Consider the following 15,857-nt stretch of genomic DNA (forward strand, 5'->3'; position numbering starts at 1 on the left):
ACGCGAGACGAGACTTCAGCAAGTCTCGCGCGAGAAGTCTCGCGAGACTTCTCGCGGTCTCGCATAATTTACATTTGTGATATTGATATGGTATTCTTTTGCAAGTACCATCATACATATTGAAGAGAAGATAGTTAATAATGTCAGGATCGAGTTTTGTAATAAACATCGGTGTACCGACAGTAGAGCGCCAGCAAAGATAGTGATGGCAAAAGAGCGACGACCAGGAGAGCGATACACTGAGAAAAATCCGTTCTCCGGACAGCGGTATATTCTTCAAATATACGGTATCCTCTTGCTTACTATAGAAACCAGTACGGAGCATACGTTATCCGTATGCTACATAGGCACTGCCCTTAGATGTTACATCATGTCGTTGCAGGATGTCTAACATCTAACAGTTTTCCGTATATCACTTACATATACTTATGTTACCTTAGTCGGCTATATGTTATATACGTCCATTTGTATGTGAGATCCTGACCGCCTACATTGTTTCATACGTAAAGTGCGTATAGATGGAACACTTATACAGAAAGTATTGTAAAACATGCGTTTTCAGTTATACGTCTGCTGTACGTTAAGTCCAAAAACTACAGGAATTACGCATGCAACCTATCTTTTTAAGTACGCCACCTACAATTTTTTTTCTCAGTGTAGCCAAGAGATCGACGGACCAAAAGGGCGACGCACAAAGAAAGCGACAGCCAGGAAAGCGACGGACCAAAAGGGCGACGCACAGAGATCGATAAACTATGGATCAAATGCTTGAAAAGTGGTCATAATTCAAAATCAGTAAAAATGGACAAAAAAATTGTTATAATGAGGCTTTGGTCTTGTTAATTATCAATTTGACATCAAATAAAAAAAATGGAGGACCAAATTTGGAAAAAGTAAAATTGGCGAACTGGACTTGGTAAATTGGTGCATTTGATTTTGTTGATTACAAACTTACTAATTTGACATTAAAATTTAAAAATACAAAATGGCGGATCCATATAGCGGACTGTGTCTGAAAAATTTGAGATTCGAGAGGAAAGATACTTTGTCTACTTCAATAGCTAGGACAGAGTCAATCTACCAGTCATTTATTAATTAAAATATAACTTAATGAAGTCATTTTAATTTTTCAGTTAAACAATTGTTCTTCTCCCCCTTATTTTTCGAAAACTTAGTCCTCAACCATATAGAGTCATTCCACCTGAAAGCGAAAAATCGAGCAAGTCGGTCGATTATGTGAATGATAATAACCAGAAATATATATAAAGTTCTAAACCGTGTGGAACAAAAAGGCACAGAGAAACACTAACAATATTTTGATTCCAGCAAGAAATATGCTTCCTCCACAAGTGGTGAAAATTTCAATTTGTATTTCGACTTACTTCTGTCCCGGCATGTGTTTACGTGGCTGCACGTTCCTTGCTGCTTCACGTTCATTAGCAGCTGTAAAATTCCACAAAAACATTCTTGTAAACGAAGTCCGGGTATAAAAAGGAATGCAATCACAAACGAGAGTTGTGTTTTTCTGTTTTCACTCCTTTTAGTAGACTCAGTTCACGATTGTTTGTAACTGCTTGCAAAATTTGATTTTGTTTGTAGCGGTTTCAGGCCCTGGGATGCAGACAACACAACAATCTTGATGTAGCGTTGGAGCTTCAAAAGGCTGTAATGGTCACATCTGTTTTGGAGATTGATATGTATTGCTTTCTTTTCTTTCTTTCTTTCTTTCTTTCTTTCTTTCTTCTTCTTCTTCTTCTTTTTTAATTTTGGAGCAACAACAAACAATATAAAGTGACAACATGAAAACAGATACTTTAGTGAGGCTCAGAAACACAAATTTGAGCGTTTTAGTCATTTCCGATCAGAAGTTAGAGGGGGCATAGCTCAGCATCCGTTCTCTATGCACTATATACTTTATACCACTAGCACTAATAGGAATTAGAAACACAAAAGATGATTTTCTTTTCTATAGAAAGTACAGATGATACTTATTATTCTCTCAAAATTACGTTCCCTTTGACACAACAAATTTTTTCAATATTTCTTCCGAAAATATAATTTTGGTTTAATTCATCGACTTGGACTAAAAAGATCCAAATATTTCGTAATCCAAAATGTGTATTTGCGTCACTACTACGTGGTAAAAAAGAAAGGACTGTCCACATATCTATAGTGCAATTTTGAATTTATTTATTTTTTCATTTTCGATAGAGCTCCAAGAAAATGAACATAACTTAAGATTCAACTATGGCCGTATCTTCAACATGAATGGCGTGCATTACAAACCATTCAATTTTCCTTCCTATCACATATTGATAAGTGTTCAGACAAACACTCAAATCTCGAATGCGACCGTACGAAGATTTTGGCATAATTTGTCGTTTCCACATGGAATAACTCTATAGATATTGTCTACATGTTCAGCCGAATCTCCATGGAAGTTATTCCCTTCATCACCTTCGTTTGAGTCGTCTAAATTTTTGTCAGCTTCCGTGTTGGAAATAATTAAAAGGTTTACAGCTTTAGATGACAAATTCTTCATTTTTTTATGAAATGATTTGCCCAAAGAAGAAATGAAAGGATCTATTGTTGCCAAAAGCCTTCGGAACTTTCACCCATGTTTTCAATACGAAAACAGTTTCGAGAGAAATTCTGACAAGCTGACAAGAATTCAGACGGTTCAGACGATGAATTCGATAAAGATTCGGCTGAACGTGTAGACACTTATATGGTTGAGGATGAAGCTTTCGCAAAAGAAGGAGAACAACAACAATTGTTTCGCTGAAAATATCTTCAGTAAATTGTCCACTGATTTCGCGTGTTTATTCTTTATATAACTCCTCCTGTACCATTACCACGCTAAATAAACACCAAAAATGAATTGAATTCAGGCCTGGTCATACCGAAAGTGAAAATGTTTACTATTTGCCTAAACAAACAGCTAAATTTCCGTATTTTGTTTTGTTTAATCTTGTTTTTGAGGCGAGAGATAGAGACTGGGCGAGACAAAATCAAATCTGTCTCGCCTCGTGACCAGGACTGGTGATATTCAAGAAACAGTTCACATTTGTTTCGAGATAATATATTAACGACATCTCAAGATAGACTAATTTTTCCTCTTGTCGCATCTCGTGAGCATTACTAGTTAATATAAAAACTACTAATACTATAGAATTAAACTCGTTTGGACCCGACACTACTCAAAACTTGAGCAAATATCGAGTCGAATTTGAGATTTTTTGAACCGAGTTCTCGAGTGGATATAAAATATTTTATTTCGAGTGAAGCCAAATTTAAAGAAAATTTGTTTGAACTTGCTCGCCCCCAACCCTCGAACAGAATGGGTCCAGAAAAGGTAAATCAATATTGTGCGTTCGTGCTGTACTTTGCAGTAAGGAACAATGCTGTCATAATTATGAACTCCCCAAAGATGTTAATGTTCTACAAAATTGATACCTTAGAAGTGCATGGTTCTTATCGAAACATCCCTTCCACACAACATCATCACCTGAAATCGTAGAGACAATCGCAGACGAAGACAAGTCAGTAACTAATAGTTTATTTCTAAACTTTTGGGCTAGCATTTATTTGAACATTTACTATAAATTATGTCGACTAGTGGAAATAAAAAAAAAATACAATTTTCCTTTGTATTATGAAATTTGTATTGATTTTTTAATGTTTTACTGTCATTTTGGTAGTTTCAAAGTATCTTGTTAACGGGATAAGTGTTGTGACTTTTCGGCAACACTGATAGTTGCTTAGTTAGCTGTTCTTGTTTCTTGAAATGGTTTGGTCAGGTTGTCACAATTACTGATTTCATGATAGGTTTAAGTTAACAAGGTTAATCAAAATCTAGTTATTTTAGGAGATTTCCTCATAACAAAAGATTCAAGAAATAAAGATAGTGTTGGTTTTTCTTTGTCGCTATTTCCCCAAAATGCAATAAAATAGATTCTTCCATTATCTACACTGTTTTCTTTATTTTCTCTTTGGGGTCGTGAGCCAAGATCATTGGTCATAAAGTTCTTGAGGAGGGGGAGGCAAATAGGATAAAAAAAACACGTTTTTTCTTGTGTATCCACCCTCCTCCTGATGATGAGACAACATCTTGACAAATCATAAAAGTAGGATAGCAAACACCAGTACAATACACTTTTTTTTTATTTCTTTATTGAGGACATATTTGGAAGCTGTCTTTTCGGAAAATTTTGTAGACGGAAACAATGAACTTAGGTAACATTGCATATTCGCGGCTGTGGTTTCCGGTCTTCTGTTATTGCACCCTCGGTAAAAATATCCTAGTTCAAAAATATACGGCTCGCTTTGATTTTTCCTTCAGTGCAGAAATTCGAGGCGTCGGTCAGAGGATACCATATCTTCTCTCTCTCTCTCTCTCTCTCTCTCTGTTTCTGTCTGTCTCTGACACTCTGACTTTCTTCTTCCTATTTTCAATGCATTATATATATATATATATATATATATATATATATATATATATATATATATATATATATATATATATATATATATATATATATATATATATATATATATATATATATATATGAGGGAAAAAGACACGTGTTTAGTTCCAATGTGATGTAAAGCCTCTGGGTTTAGAACAGATTTGTTCCCGCTGCCCACCAAATTGTTTTCTTACGGTAACTTGTTTTATGAAGGCAGAAAAAGGACTTATTGGCTTGTGTAAGAAGGAAAATTTTTTTAGTCAAAATAAAGCAGTTGTTTCTTTCCGTAAACATAAATTTAGAATAAATGGATTTATGGCTGCAAGACGGATCCTCTCACCAAAACCAGAACTGATATCTGCTTAGCTTTTATTCGTCAGAAAAGGAGGGGGAGAAAAGTGCTGTCGGTACTCCACTACTTTTTTATGGTTTTGTTTTGATTTTGAGGAAAAAACTAGTGTTTCAGATTGCAAACAGTTTGAAATATTATTTCAGAATAATAATAATAATAATAATAATAATAATAATAATAATAATAATAATAATAATAATAATAATAATAATAATAATAATAAATTTTTATTTAAGCTCATTGTAGTCTTTCTTGTAGTTATTAAAGATTAATCTCTTAAGTCTCAATTGTTAAGAAAACGTTTAGATGAAAGTTGTGAAATATATATTACTAACGCTGTATGTTTACTATAAATACGGCTATTTGAGTTACCGTTCTTACCAAGATATTTGAAAGCTTTTATCTTGCAAGTAAGATTACTCAAATGTAACATGCCAATTTCATTCATACTTCACATAGACAGACTACAGAAAACCGGCATTTTTTAATAGCGAGAATGTGGGGTGTAAAATCAAGCATTGTGAATCGGAATGAGTGGATAAGCATTGTGTAACAATGCAACTATGAAACAAAACTATGTAAACTTTGAGTATACATTATTTGAAAAGGGTCGAATGAAGACTACATTATTCCAGTATTGATTTGCGAGACCGCGAGACCAACGCGAGAAGTCTCGCGCGAGACCGCGAGACAAGACTTCAAAAATTTTGCGAGACGCGAGACGAGAACTTAGGTCTGCGAGACGAGACGAGACGCGAGACGAGAACAGCTTTTGATTTTGCGAGACGAGACGAGACTTGATTCAGTTCTCGTCTCGTTTGGTCTCGCGCCCATGCCTATTGCAGAAGAGCTGAAGGCTTGGGGAGAACAATAACTTGTGTTTCTAATGTATTTTACCCGAACTGACATTTTCCTGATTGCAAAAGAAGAGATTTTATTTATTTATTTATTTACTTTTTCAAAAGAAATGGTTTTATTTCGAAAAAGTCATATTGGTAAAATTGCATTGAAAGCTTCATACAGCTTATACAACAATTAATACAGTAGGGAACCTCTCTTCCCCCAAATTCTAGTGATTTTTTTTCGATTTAACTTCGCCCAAGAACCGCTACTGAAAACAAAATAATAATAATAATAATAATAATAATAATAATAATAATAACTTTTTACATACGGACGTGCTTTCCCAGCAGACAGAGGTTTTCTTATGTATTAAATATTCACAGTCTGTCAAAAGATAGGCAATAGCTATAACTCGTTTCACTTACAATCATTGTCCTTACATAGGGAAACCTTTTACTTTAAGCACGATGAGCGGACCCTGTAGCCCGTGTAACGTGAAAATAAAAAGATAGTTTCAAATAAATAAATAAATAAATAAATAAATAAATACATTCGCAGTGGCTATGTGAACATTATCCGTTCGCACTTTCGATATGGGATCTGTGGCGGATACAGGGGAAGTACAAAATGGCTACATTTTTCTGCTAAGTTCAGATATTTAGCACGCTTAAGCTATTCCACATCATGTTACAGTTATTATAGCACATCATATGGTGACAGGCTTTCCAATGCTAATGAAAAAATATAGGAAATCACGACGAAAAAATATAGGAGGTTTCGTGAAGCTGTGAAAACGGAACACTTCAATTATCCAATAGGTAGAAATAAAGAAATAAAAAAAAAAAACAGATGGAAATTACACCAATTGTTATATGAATATGCATGCTACTCTAAATATAATTAAATGGGTAATTATCTCGTTGCAAAATTTTATACGAGTTTCTTAGTGTTTTCGTATGTAACTCACCAGTACTAAGCAATGACCATAAGGAAAGTGTAAAAAGGATCTGTATCAGAAAATCAGTGTTTGAAAGTATATGTCTCCAAGATCTAAATGAAATGTAAATTAAATCTAAAATGTAAACATTCTGTAGCTGGCGTTTTTAAGGTAAAATTTGACTAAGTATATCACATTCTACAATTATTTGCCCACAGTTAGTGCAAAAAGTATTGATACACTAAATAAATTACTTATAAGTTTTTAAAATCACTACTCCATAGAACTTTTTAATGAATATGAATATAAATTTTGTAGGTGTATGAATACCTTTTGCGCTAACTGTATATTGTTTGATGTAATTATCTTTAGACAATAAGCAGGAAAGGATGAAACACAGAAGAGTCTCCATTCAACCACCCTATTGTGGAGACAAAAGGCCCTCTAACCATACCTCATTTCCTTGTGTTATTTTCACAAGTGGAAGTAGCAATGTCACAAAAATATAGGAGGTTTCGTTAAAATATAGGAAATATAGGAGTTTATAGGAAGAGACGCAAATATATAGAAAAAAATAGGAAATATAGAAGTATTGGAAAACCTGTGATGATAATAATTTGATATATATCGCTACTTTATTCTGTTTTGATGTAAAACTTTTATTTTGAGCCTACCTTCATCGTCCAGGAGGAGATTCGCAACTCCAGATGACCCTTCTAGATATCTACTGTATGGGAGATAAGATAATTACCATGCTGATACAATTTTGGTCTAACTTAATTATTAATGTAATCAAAGAAGAGGTTAGAGGTCATGTAGCAAGAACCCAGCAAATTATTACGCATTAGGAGTAGCATAATTGTTTAACGTGCTTGACTTCTAGTTTCAGAATGTCTCATCTTTCATGATAATTACAAAATTACTTGTGAATTATACGCAATTCCCACCCAGACGGCAATTACTGTATTAGCCTGTGATAACGTTGGATTATTCTTTTTGTTCATAACATAACCTAACAATATTGGATTTTTAGGCTTGTTGAGATGTCAGAAAAATAAGGGCAAGCTGGGAGAGATGAAGGAACGATGGTTCTTGGACGCATTACGCTGAAATAAGGGGAATGGAAGGTCAGAATGTCGTTCTCTCCCTTTGAGAGAATGTCATAGACGAAGCTCGTAAAAACAGTGGAATGGGATGAAAGCAACGAGAGACACGCACAAAATGAAATATACCAATTTTGAAGTCTGTCCACGACCCACGGAATTCATTTTCGCTCTTTCATATTTCATGTTCTGAAGGCGTAGGAGGAGAGGGACATCTTGTGAAACTGTGGTCAAGGGTTGTTTGTGGTCCTTAGGTTGTGTGTTGCCAACCAACTTCATTTCCACTTATGTTACAAACACTATTTCATAATGGAAAAAAAAAAACAGAATAATATGACTTATTTATTTGCATCCAATTATTAGCTTCCGGGATGAGTATACAGGAGCTTCACTCCAGTTATATGAGCGTGTCTGGAGGTGTATTTGGTACTTTCTTTCTTCATAACGACTGGTCGGATCTGAAGCAAGTATGGTCTAAGGTAGGGATGGCCAAAATTTTCCGGAATCCGGATACCGGAAAATTTATTTTTCGGAATCGGAAATTTCGCTTTCCAAAATTTTTCCAATTTTACTTTCCGGATTCCGAAAAGTAAAATTCCGGAATTAGCCATTCCTATAGTAGTCTAAGGAATGAAGATCGCTACATTTGGTGACCGAGTTCGGCTACGGTAAGCTCGGCTCGGCTCGACTTGTATAGGGTACTTCGTTTCTAGGTAACTACTGGTCGGCCAGATCTGAATGAAATTTGGTGAGCAAGTCATTTGAGGGATAAAGATCGCTACATTTGGTGGCCAACCTCGGCCAGGGATAGGCTTGGCTCGGTAACGAAAGCTGTGATCCATAGCTTTGCATACCAGGAGCTTTTGAGTTTGGTTCATATTGACTTGCTACTACGGTACATAAATAAGGACCAGTCACGGTCAATCAGATAGTCAACCGTCACAACCGATGAGAACACATCAGTCACTGAGGAACTCGTCCAGAAAAAAAGACAGGTGCATCACCACGAGATAGGTCATCGGAGCACACAGGCATGAGAAAAGGATCTGTTCCATTGATAGGGATACAGGAAATTTTGAACTCACTGGGTTCCACAGCTTTTGGTAAGCAACAGTTCAGAAGATTAGTCAACTGGGATGGACAGTACTACACAGTCCCGACCTCTGGGAAACACTTTCGAGTGACAACGAAATCATTGCATGTGTGAAAAAAATGGTGTAGTGACCAACCTCAAGAGTTTTACATACGTGCATTCATGTCAAAGATGACTGAAATGCACTGAAGTAAATGGATCATATGTTGAGTGACATTTCCAAAGAACCAATGCTTCTACCTACACAATTTCTTTTCTCTAGTGCTTACCACCATTGAACTGATTAGGATTGTGCGTTTCTTTTTGACCGACCTTTGTACATTCCAACACTTTAGGAAGAAGACTTCCGAAGTGCATGAGTATATCGTGTGAAAAGGCTTACATTAAGATATATGCACGCTCTGAGACATCTTGTAATGTTGTTTTATGTTAGCGAAAAACTTCAAAATCTTCTCAACTCTTTTTTCTTTTTCTTCAACATGTTTCTTGTTTCTTTTTGAGCAACGAAAGACAGAATGGGTAGAGGGAGGGGGTTGTACTGTGCCATTTTTAATGGAAAGACGACGTTAGAGGTTTTCAGCTCTGAAATATGAAGGCCATTCTAGCATCCTGAGAGATGGCAAAGTTTGTCAAAGTCAGTAAAAGGAATCCACTTTCCGTTCGTACGTAGCAACTGAGAGGTGATGTTAGTTCCCTGTGGATGGATGTAGCAGAGTCTATCACTGTTGAAGGAAAGTTATGCCATGCCGGAGAATATAGACTTAAAAACTCCAAAGAATTCCTACTACTGCACATCAATGACACAGGAATTAAGAAACATTACACAAAACGATTGTAAATTTGTAGTTCTATTTTTAGTTAATGGGTTTAGAACAAGCTAAAGACCATTGTGTCCTGTTAAAATTGTACCACTTTTTGTTTTCTTTTTCCAACATTTTTCTTAACTTGAAGATAGAGTAGGAAGGTACGCAAGGCTCACCAAGTCTGAGTCTTTTCCGAAAAATAATCTTAATTCATCTTGTAAAATGGTCTTAATTCTTTTTTCACTAAATAAGTTTCCAATAAATAACAACGCTTGTCCCTCTCAAAACAATAATTCTGACTATATTAAAAACATATATAAATCATGTACTACGAGAAGAAAAAAAACGTTATTAGATGCAGGCCTGTAGCCAGAACATTAAGACAAAGGGTAGCTAAGGTCAATTTTGCGGGCTGACAGAAGTTAACTTTATATTCATAAATATATGCGGTATTACCAAACAACCGAAAGTTTCAGGGGAGTCTGAAGGTGGTCGCAGAAGGGGGCTGAGCCTCCTTGGCTACCTTCTAGCTACGGACCTGATTGGGTGTACAGATTCTTTTATCCTCAATATGTACAGACATAAAAATAATGGATACAATTCTTGATCACTTGTAAACAAAATAAAATAATCATCTGAAGCATTTTATAATCACTGAAAAGTTCCTTGTTGACAAATTAAAGGATAAGGGGAAAAAACAAGGAATGTCCATGTATGAGATTTTTCGGGTGCTTTGTCGTATCTGTTGGTGACTCTTAGTACTATTTGACTGTATATGCCATGCATGCGAAGATGTAAAAGTGTTCATGTAAAAAGGGGGAAAAGATGTAACTAACCCTATTCTTTTTACGCGGTTTTCAATATTAAAACGCCGTTTTCTCGAAAATGCAGTTTTGTGACATTTCTTCTTTTTTCCTCTTACCCTTCAATTATACCTTTTGGAACGACATACGTTACATTTGATTTTTACTTCATTGAATTATATTGGGAATTGTTTTTATGTTTTCTCTGAAATGAATTTTATTTACTATGTTATTCGGTTGATTTCGTTCTTTAGATATACTTAAAACATCTCTTACTTTCTCAAAATGGATTTGCATTATATACGAAATGTTATTAAATATTAAAATTAAAATAAAATTTAATTTTCACCAAATATGGGACATTAAAATAGATTTAAAAAAGAAATAAGTTAAAGGAAGCCATTAAAATTCAGGATCGTTTCAAACATAAAAATAACCCAGCATATAATTCAATGGACTAAAAGAGAAAAAGATGGCGCATATACTCTACATAGTTAATTGTAATATGCCCGTGGTTCTCACAGTGGGGTCTGCGGGACCTAGCCAGGGGTCCGCGACGCATAAAATTTGAAATGTGATGTAATAGCTGTTATGCAAGAAGTATTCTTAAGATTAAGAAACTGTAGCTGTGGGCAATACGAGTACAAAACAATAACTATTCGTAATTTCCAGTGTTCAAGGATTTCATTGATTCTTCAGGTGAGAAACTCTCTGCTGGAATGCACAAAACACTTGTAGAACATTTGAAAGCATTAGCTGCAAGTTCTCGAGAATATTTCCCTGTCGCACAACCTGCTAATGGTTGGATTGAAATCCTTTCACTAATGTAGCAATCCATGACATACAAGGTATGAATCTCTCTAACACATAATAAGAACAGCTATTGGAACTATCCTGCGATACTTCATGGAAAAATGTTTTAAAGAAAATGAACTTTGTAGCTTTTGGTTGGGTGAGCGCCGTGAATATGAAGTGTTGCCTAAAAAGACATTGCAACATTCGATGCCTTTCCCTACCACTTACTTATGTGGGAAGACCTTTTGTGCTCTTTGGAGTATTAAAACCTTAATGTGGAATCGGTGACAAAACTTATTCCACATTTCAATGCAATCATAAAAAAAAAAAAAAAAAAAAAAAAAATCATTCCTTACATTAGTGATCCAACATTTGAGAACATTATTTATCAACTGGATTTCCTTTTTAAAAAAATGATTTTTAGTCTTGAAAATAACTGTATTTTCAATTGAAATTTCGTTGGTTACGAAACAATCGTGTATCTTTAGAATCAATTACTTATTGCGTTATTTTTCTTGATCTTTTTCTTGTCAGTAGTAATTCTAATTAGTATATTTTTTAATACCATGTGAAATTTTAGATAGCATTGCAAGGAGGTCCGCAGATCACTTTCCGAATAAACAAGAGGTCCGAGTTGTCGGAAAGTTTGAGAACCACTGCAATATGTTTTTTCTTCTCCCACCTTTTCCTGTTAAACGTGGCTTTTTATCAAAATATTCATAACGAAATTTCCTTTCCTTCTCATGTAACACTAATGAGTTTTTCTCCCTTTTAATACCTTCAATAGTATTTTTTCTCTTCCTTTCAACACGTTTTCACTGCTTCTTTGTCCTACTCAACTAATTGTCTCCAATCATACATGCTGAGGGACTCTTAATTGATTTTACAATTTTATGTAGAGCTCCCGTGCAGTAAGCTCATATTGCTCCAAACAAAACATACGAATAGTATTCTTTTCTCATTTTTTTTAAATAAAGACACATATCCCCACAAAAGCGATAGAAAATAAAAACAAATAAAAGTTTTTATTTTTTTAATTTTTAAACCTATCAAATGTAATTTCCTATTTTATTCATGAATATAAGACTACATGTGGTATGCAATCAAATACAAACGTATAACAAAATTATATATACCAAAAAAATCCATTAAAAAGACGAAATTTGTTTTAAAAAGGTACGGTAATGTTCTGCAATTGAGGGAAAAACATAGACAAAGTATTTGAGAACAAGATCCTGAGACGAATATTCGGACCCAAGAGGAACGAGACCGTTTACCAAATATTGTTAAGGTCATCAAATCTATGAGACTTAAGTGGGCAGATTATGTAGCAGGAATGGAAGAAAGTAGGAATGCTTTCAAAGTCTTAACTGGAATCCAAACAATCGGAAAACGACCATTAGGAAGATCTGGGCGTAAATGGGAGGACAATATTAAGATGGATCTCGAAGAGATAGGAATATAAAGTAGAAAGTGGATCCAGTTGGCTAAGGATAGAAGTCACTGAAGAGCTTTTATGTATGCCCGGGTTCCATAGGCCATAGAGTTAGTTAATGTTCTGCAACTGACATAAAATACCAGAACCTTGTAGAATTTTGTAACTTTTGTGTGGACTTCATTCATGCAAGATGTATGATCTGGATAGTGAATTAAAATGTGAATGACGAGAAAAGGTAACTGGTAACTACCTTTTGCTATCAGTTATCTGAAAACATATCACCCCCTTTCATTATCAGTTATCTGATAATGTGTTATCCCTTTTATTAAAAGTTATCTGAGAAAAACATAATCCCTTTTCTTATCAGTAATCAGAAAAATATATAATTTTCTTCGTTATCAGTTATTGGGAAAATAAGCAACCGGTTTTGCTATTTTTAAAAACTTGTAATTCCTTTTGTTATCAGTTATCGAAAAACATATCAAATCCCTTTTCTTATCAGTTTTTGATAAATATTTCACCCCCATTTTATCAAACTGAATATTATTTATTCGGAAAATTGTAGATCCGATATTAGGTATGATCCTTTCTGCAGTGGTCTGTTGTAACCGTTCCTCAGAAGAGTAGTATTCCTTTTGAAAATAAACGCTTAGTGATTATTGAGCTGAGATTAAATTACAATTGGACACGTGACCTGGATCTTAATTGTCCTTGATTAAAAACCAATCTAATGCATTATTCTGAATGCTTCCTTGAGGTTCATCTCCTGTAATTTCGGCAAAGTCCCCGACTGTGAGTGAGAGAAACTCCCATCGTCTGTGTTGAAGAAGCGGATATGGATTTTCAGTCACGTCTCCTGACCGGATGGGCGCCCTCCACTCGGCGTCATTGTCTTTCACATGACATATAGAGGTTCATGCACTTCACTCATGTCCATATTCATTAGATGTCGCACACACACACTCGGCTATTCACTCTCATCACACAAGGAAAGCCAAGTCTTCGTAATTATAAACTAAATTCTGATGTTGCAGCCAGACACATCACTTTATATTGTGTGATAAGTAGTCATCGATTCTCATTACCACAGTTTTCAACATTTCAATTCAAACAGATAGTTAACTGACTCACTGTGCCAAGTCAACTTAGAAGGCTTTGTACTACCACCGCGAATTGAACCACGGGCTACCCGTACAAAGGGTGTGTGCGATATCCATTCTACTATAAGTACTAGCTTCCATAAATAATATCTTTAAAAAAAATCCTATTATATGTCTCACTAAACTTTAATGAGGGCACATTTGGATAGGAAAACAATCCTAAATTATGAATTCAACATCGTGTACTACATATGAAAAGACAAGAAGTAACAGAAAAATATACATGAATACTTGTATATTTTGTTTTCTTTCTGCATAGCTTAAGTGAACGGAACACAATCGCTTGACTGAGTTTTTGTGTTTTGCTTCCTTATACAACATCCATGTTTGAATTTATACAGTTGGCGGATCCACAGACCATCATACAAAATTAATCTTCACACTATAGGCCGTTTTCCACCACACCGAGGCTACAAAATAATAATTTTATATTAATAATAAATATATTTTTTTAATCACTGATCCGATTGTCTTTATTTAAGTAATGCACCACACGTATCACTGCATTGACTGAAGCTAATTTTGACATGCAAACTGGAAAATGTCTTCTAATGACATTAAAAAGAAAGGGAAAAAAATTTGTTCTTCATACGATAGACTTGACTATTTTAATTTACACTAAGAATATGTCAGACTTACTCCTTATTTTAGCTACGTTCGTTGCAAGGAAGCTGTACGTTTTCAAATAATTAACGTATGTAGAAACGAAACCAAACCGTATTTTTGACGTAACGGCCCCTTTGTGAGTCTAAGCTTGCTCCAGCGCCATCTGCTAGCGACCGGCTGAATTACGTCCAGTCTAGCGGCGAGCACATGGTCAGGCGCTGCGGCGCCCTGTCTCTAACAGGCGCATCAGGAGCTCTCTAGACCTTGCGGTCGTCACGTCTGGTTTTCACGTGGCTCCCCAGTCTGCCTCACGACGAAAGGTGGGTGCCGAAAATTAGGGAGCACCGGCCGGGAATGGGACATGAGACCAACGTTCTAACCACTAAACTACGGTTAGATTACATATGCTCCCTTAATTAACATATGTATGCGGGAAATAAAGGAAAACACTTAGAGTAAACGGGGTAAGTCCATGAAGTATTAATGGCTCCTAACTTGAGATATGCGAACAATAATAATTAGTAATCACGGATAAGAAATATTAACTTTTCTTTACAGTGTACAATCATTAAAATTACAACAAAAATTTAATGGAGAATAAAGCAACTTTGATAAAAATTAGAATGTCACAACTGGCACATCAATTAAACAACTCGCTTATCTAAGGATGTTTATTCCCCTTTCCAAGGTTCATGACGAAATTCCTTTACATTTTGGTTTATGTCCCCATAAAATCAACATCTGGTTCTATTTTTTCAATAGTTTTAATTTCTAAGAAGTCCCCTTCCCTCGTACTTTGAGTACAGGTTTCGGTTCTTTGCAAATTTTACACATTTTATAGATTATCTTTCCAAATACGCCGACTGGTTTCAAGATTTCACTTTTCTCTCTTCCCTAAAAATTTCAATGACGTAGTTTACATCACTAACTTGGTACCCTTGAGGTTACAATACCATTTGCAAATACTTTATTAAAGTAAAAGAAAGTGAGTGAGTACTTACCGGTGTGTAGATATCCAACTCCTTATAAGGATTCACAGCAACCAAAATAGTCCCTGTATAGGTCTGTATTAAGAGTTAAGGATAATACTATTTTCCTTAGGATACATTCTGTAAAAACTAATGCAAAATTACTTAGAGAGTAAAAGCTAACACATGAATACTTATTTAATGCTATGTATTGCTCTTGTATCCCCACATTATTATTTATGCTACTTTTTTATTTGTTCATTTCTTTGTTTTAAGTAATCACTGTTTTAGAACGAAAATAGATTGCTTTAAAATGAAGGTTCACCTCGTGTTTTTTTCTTATAACAATGCAACACAGAACATTATTTACTAAACGGCGTGACAAACATCTTGGCATTTGAAGGCGGCGCTCCAAGTTCTCTTTAAATGCTGGTAGCAAATGAGAGGCCAGCGGTATTGCCACGTTTATTTTGCACACATCCACGTC

The 15,857-nt window shown here is 35.1% G+C and overlaps 1 protein-coding gene across 4 annotated transcripts in view; it reads right to left on the minus strand.

The window, feature by feature from the left end:
• Myo81F (unconventional myosin 81F) overlaps nt 1–15,857 on the minus strand; it is a 483,573-nt gene that overhangs the window by 226,803 nt on the left and 240,913 nt on the right. For all 4 annotated transcript variants that reach the window (XM_081730773.1, XM_081730776.1, XM_081730774.1 and 1 more), the window contains exon 3: nt 15,404–15,466. In XM_081730773.1, coding sequence (XP_081586899.1) covers nt 15,404–15,466 — 63 coding nt within the window. The remainder of the gene's footprint in view (nt 1–15,403; nt 15,467–15,857) is intronic.

Source organism: Thermobia domestica, chromosome 11 (genome assembly GCF_964235325.1).
Source record: "Thermobia domestica chromosome 11, izTheDome1.hap1.1, whole genome shotgun sequence".
Classification (NCBI taxonomy): Eukaryota; Metazoa; Arthropoda; class Insecta; order Zygentoma; family Lepismatidae; genus Thermobia; species Thermobia domestica.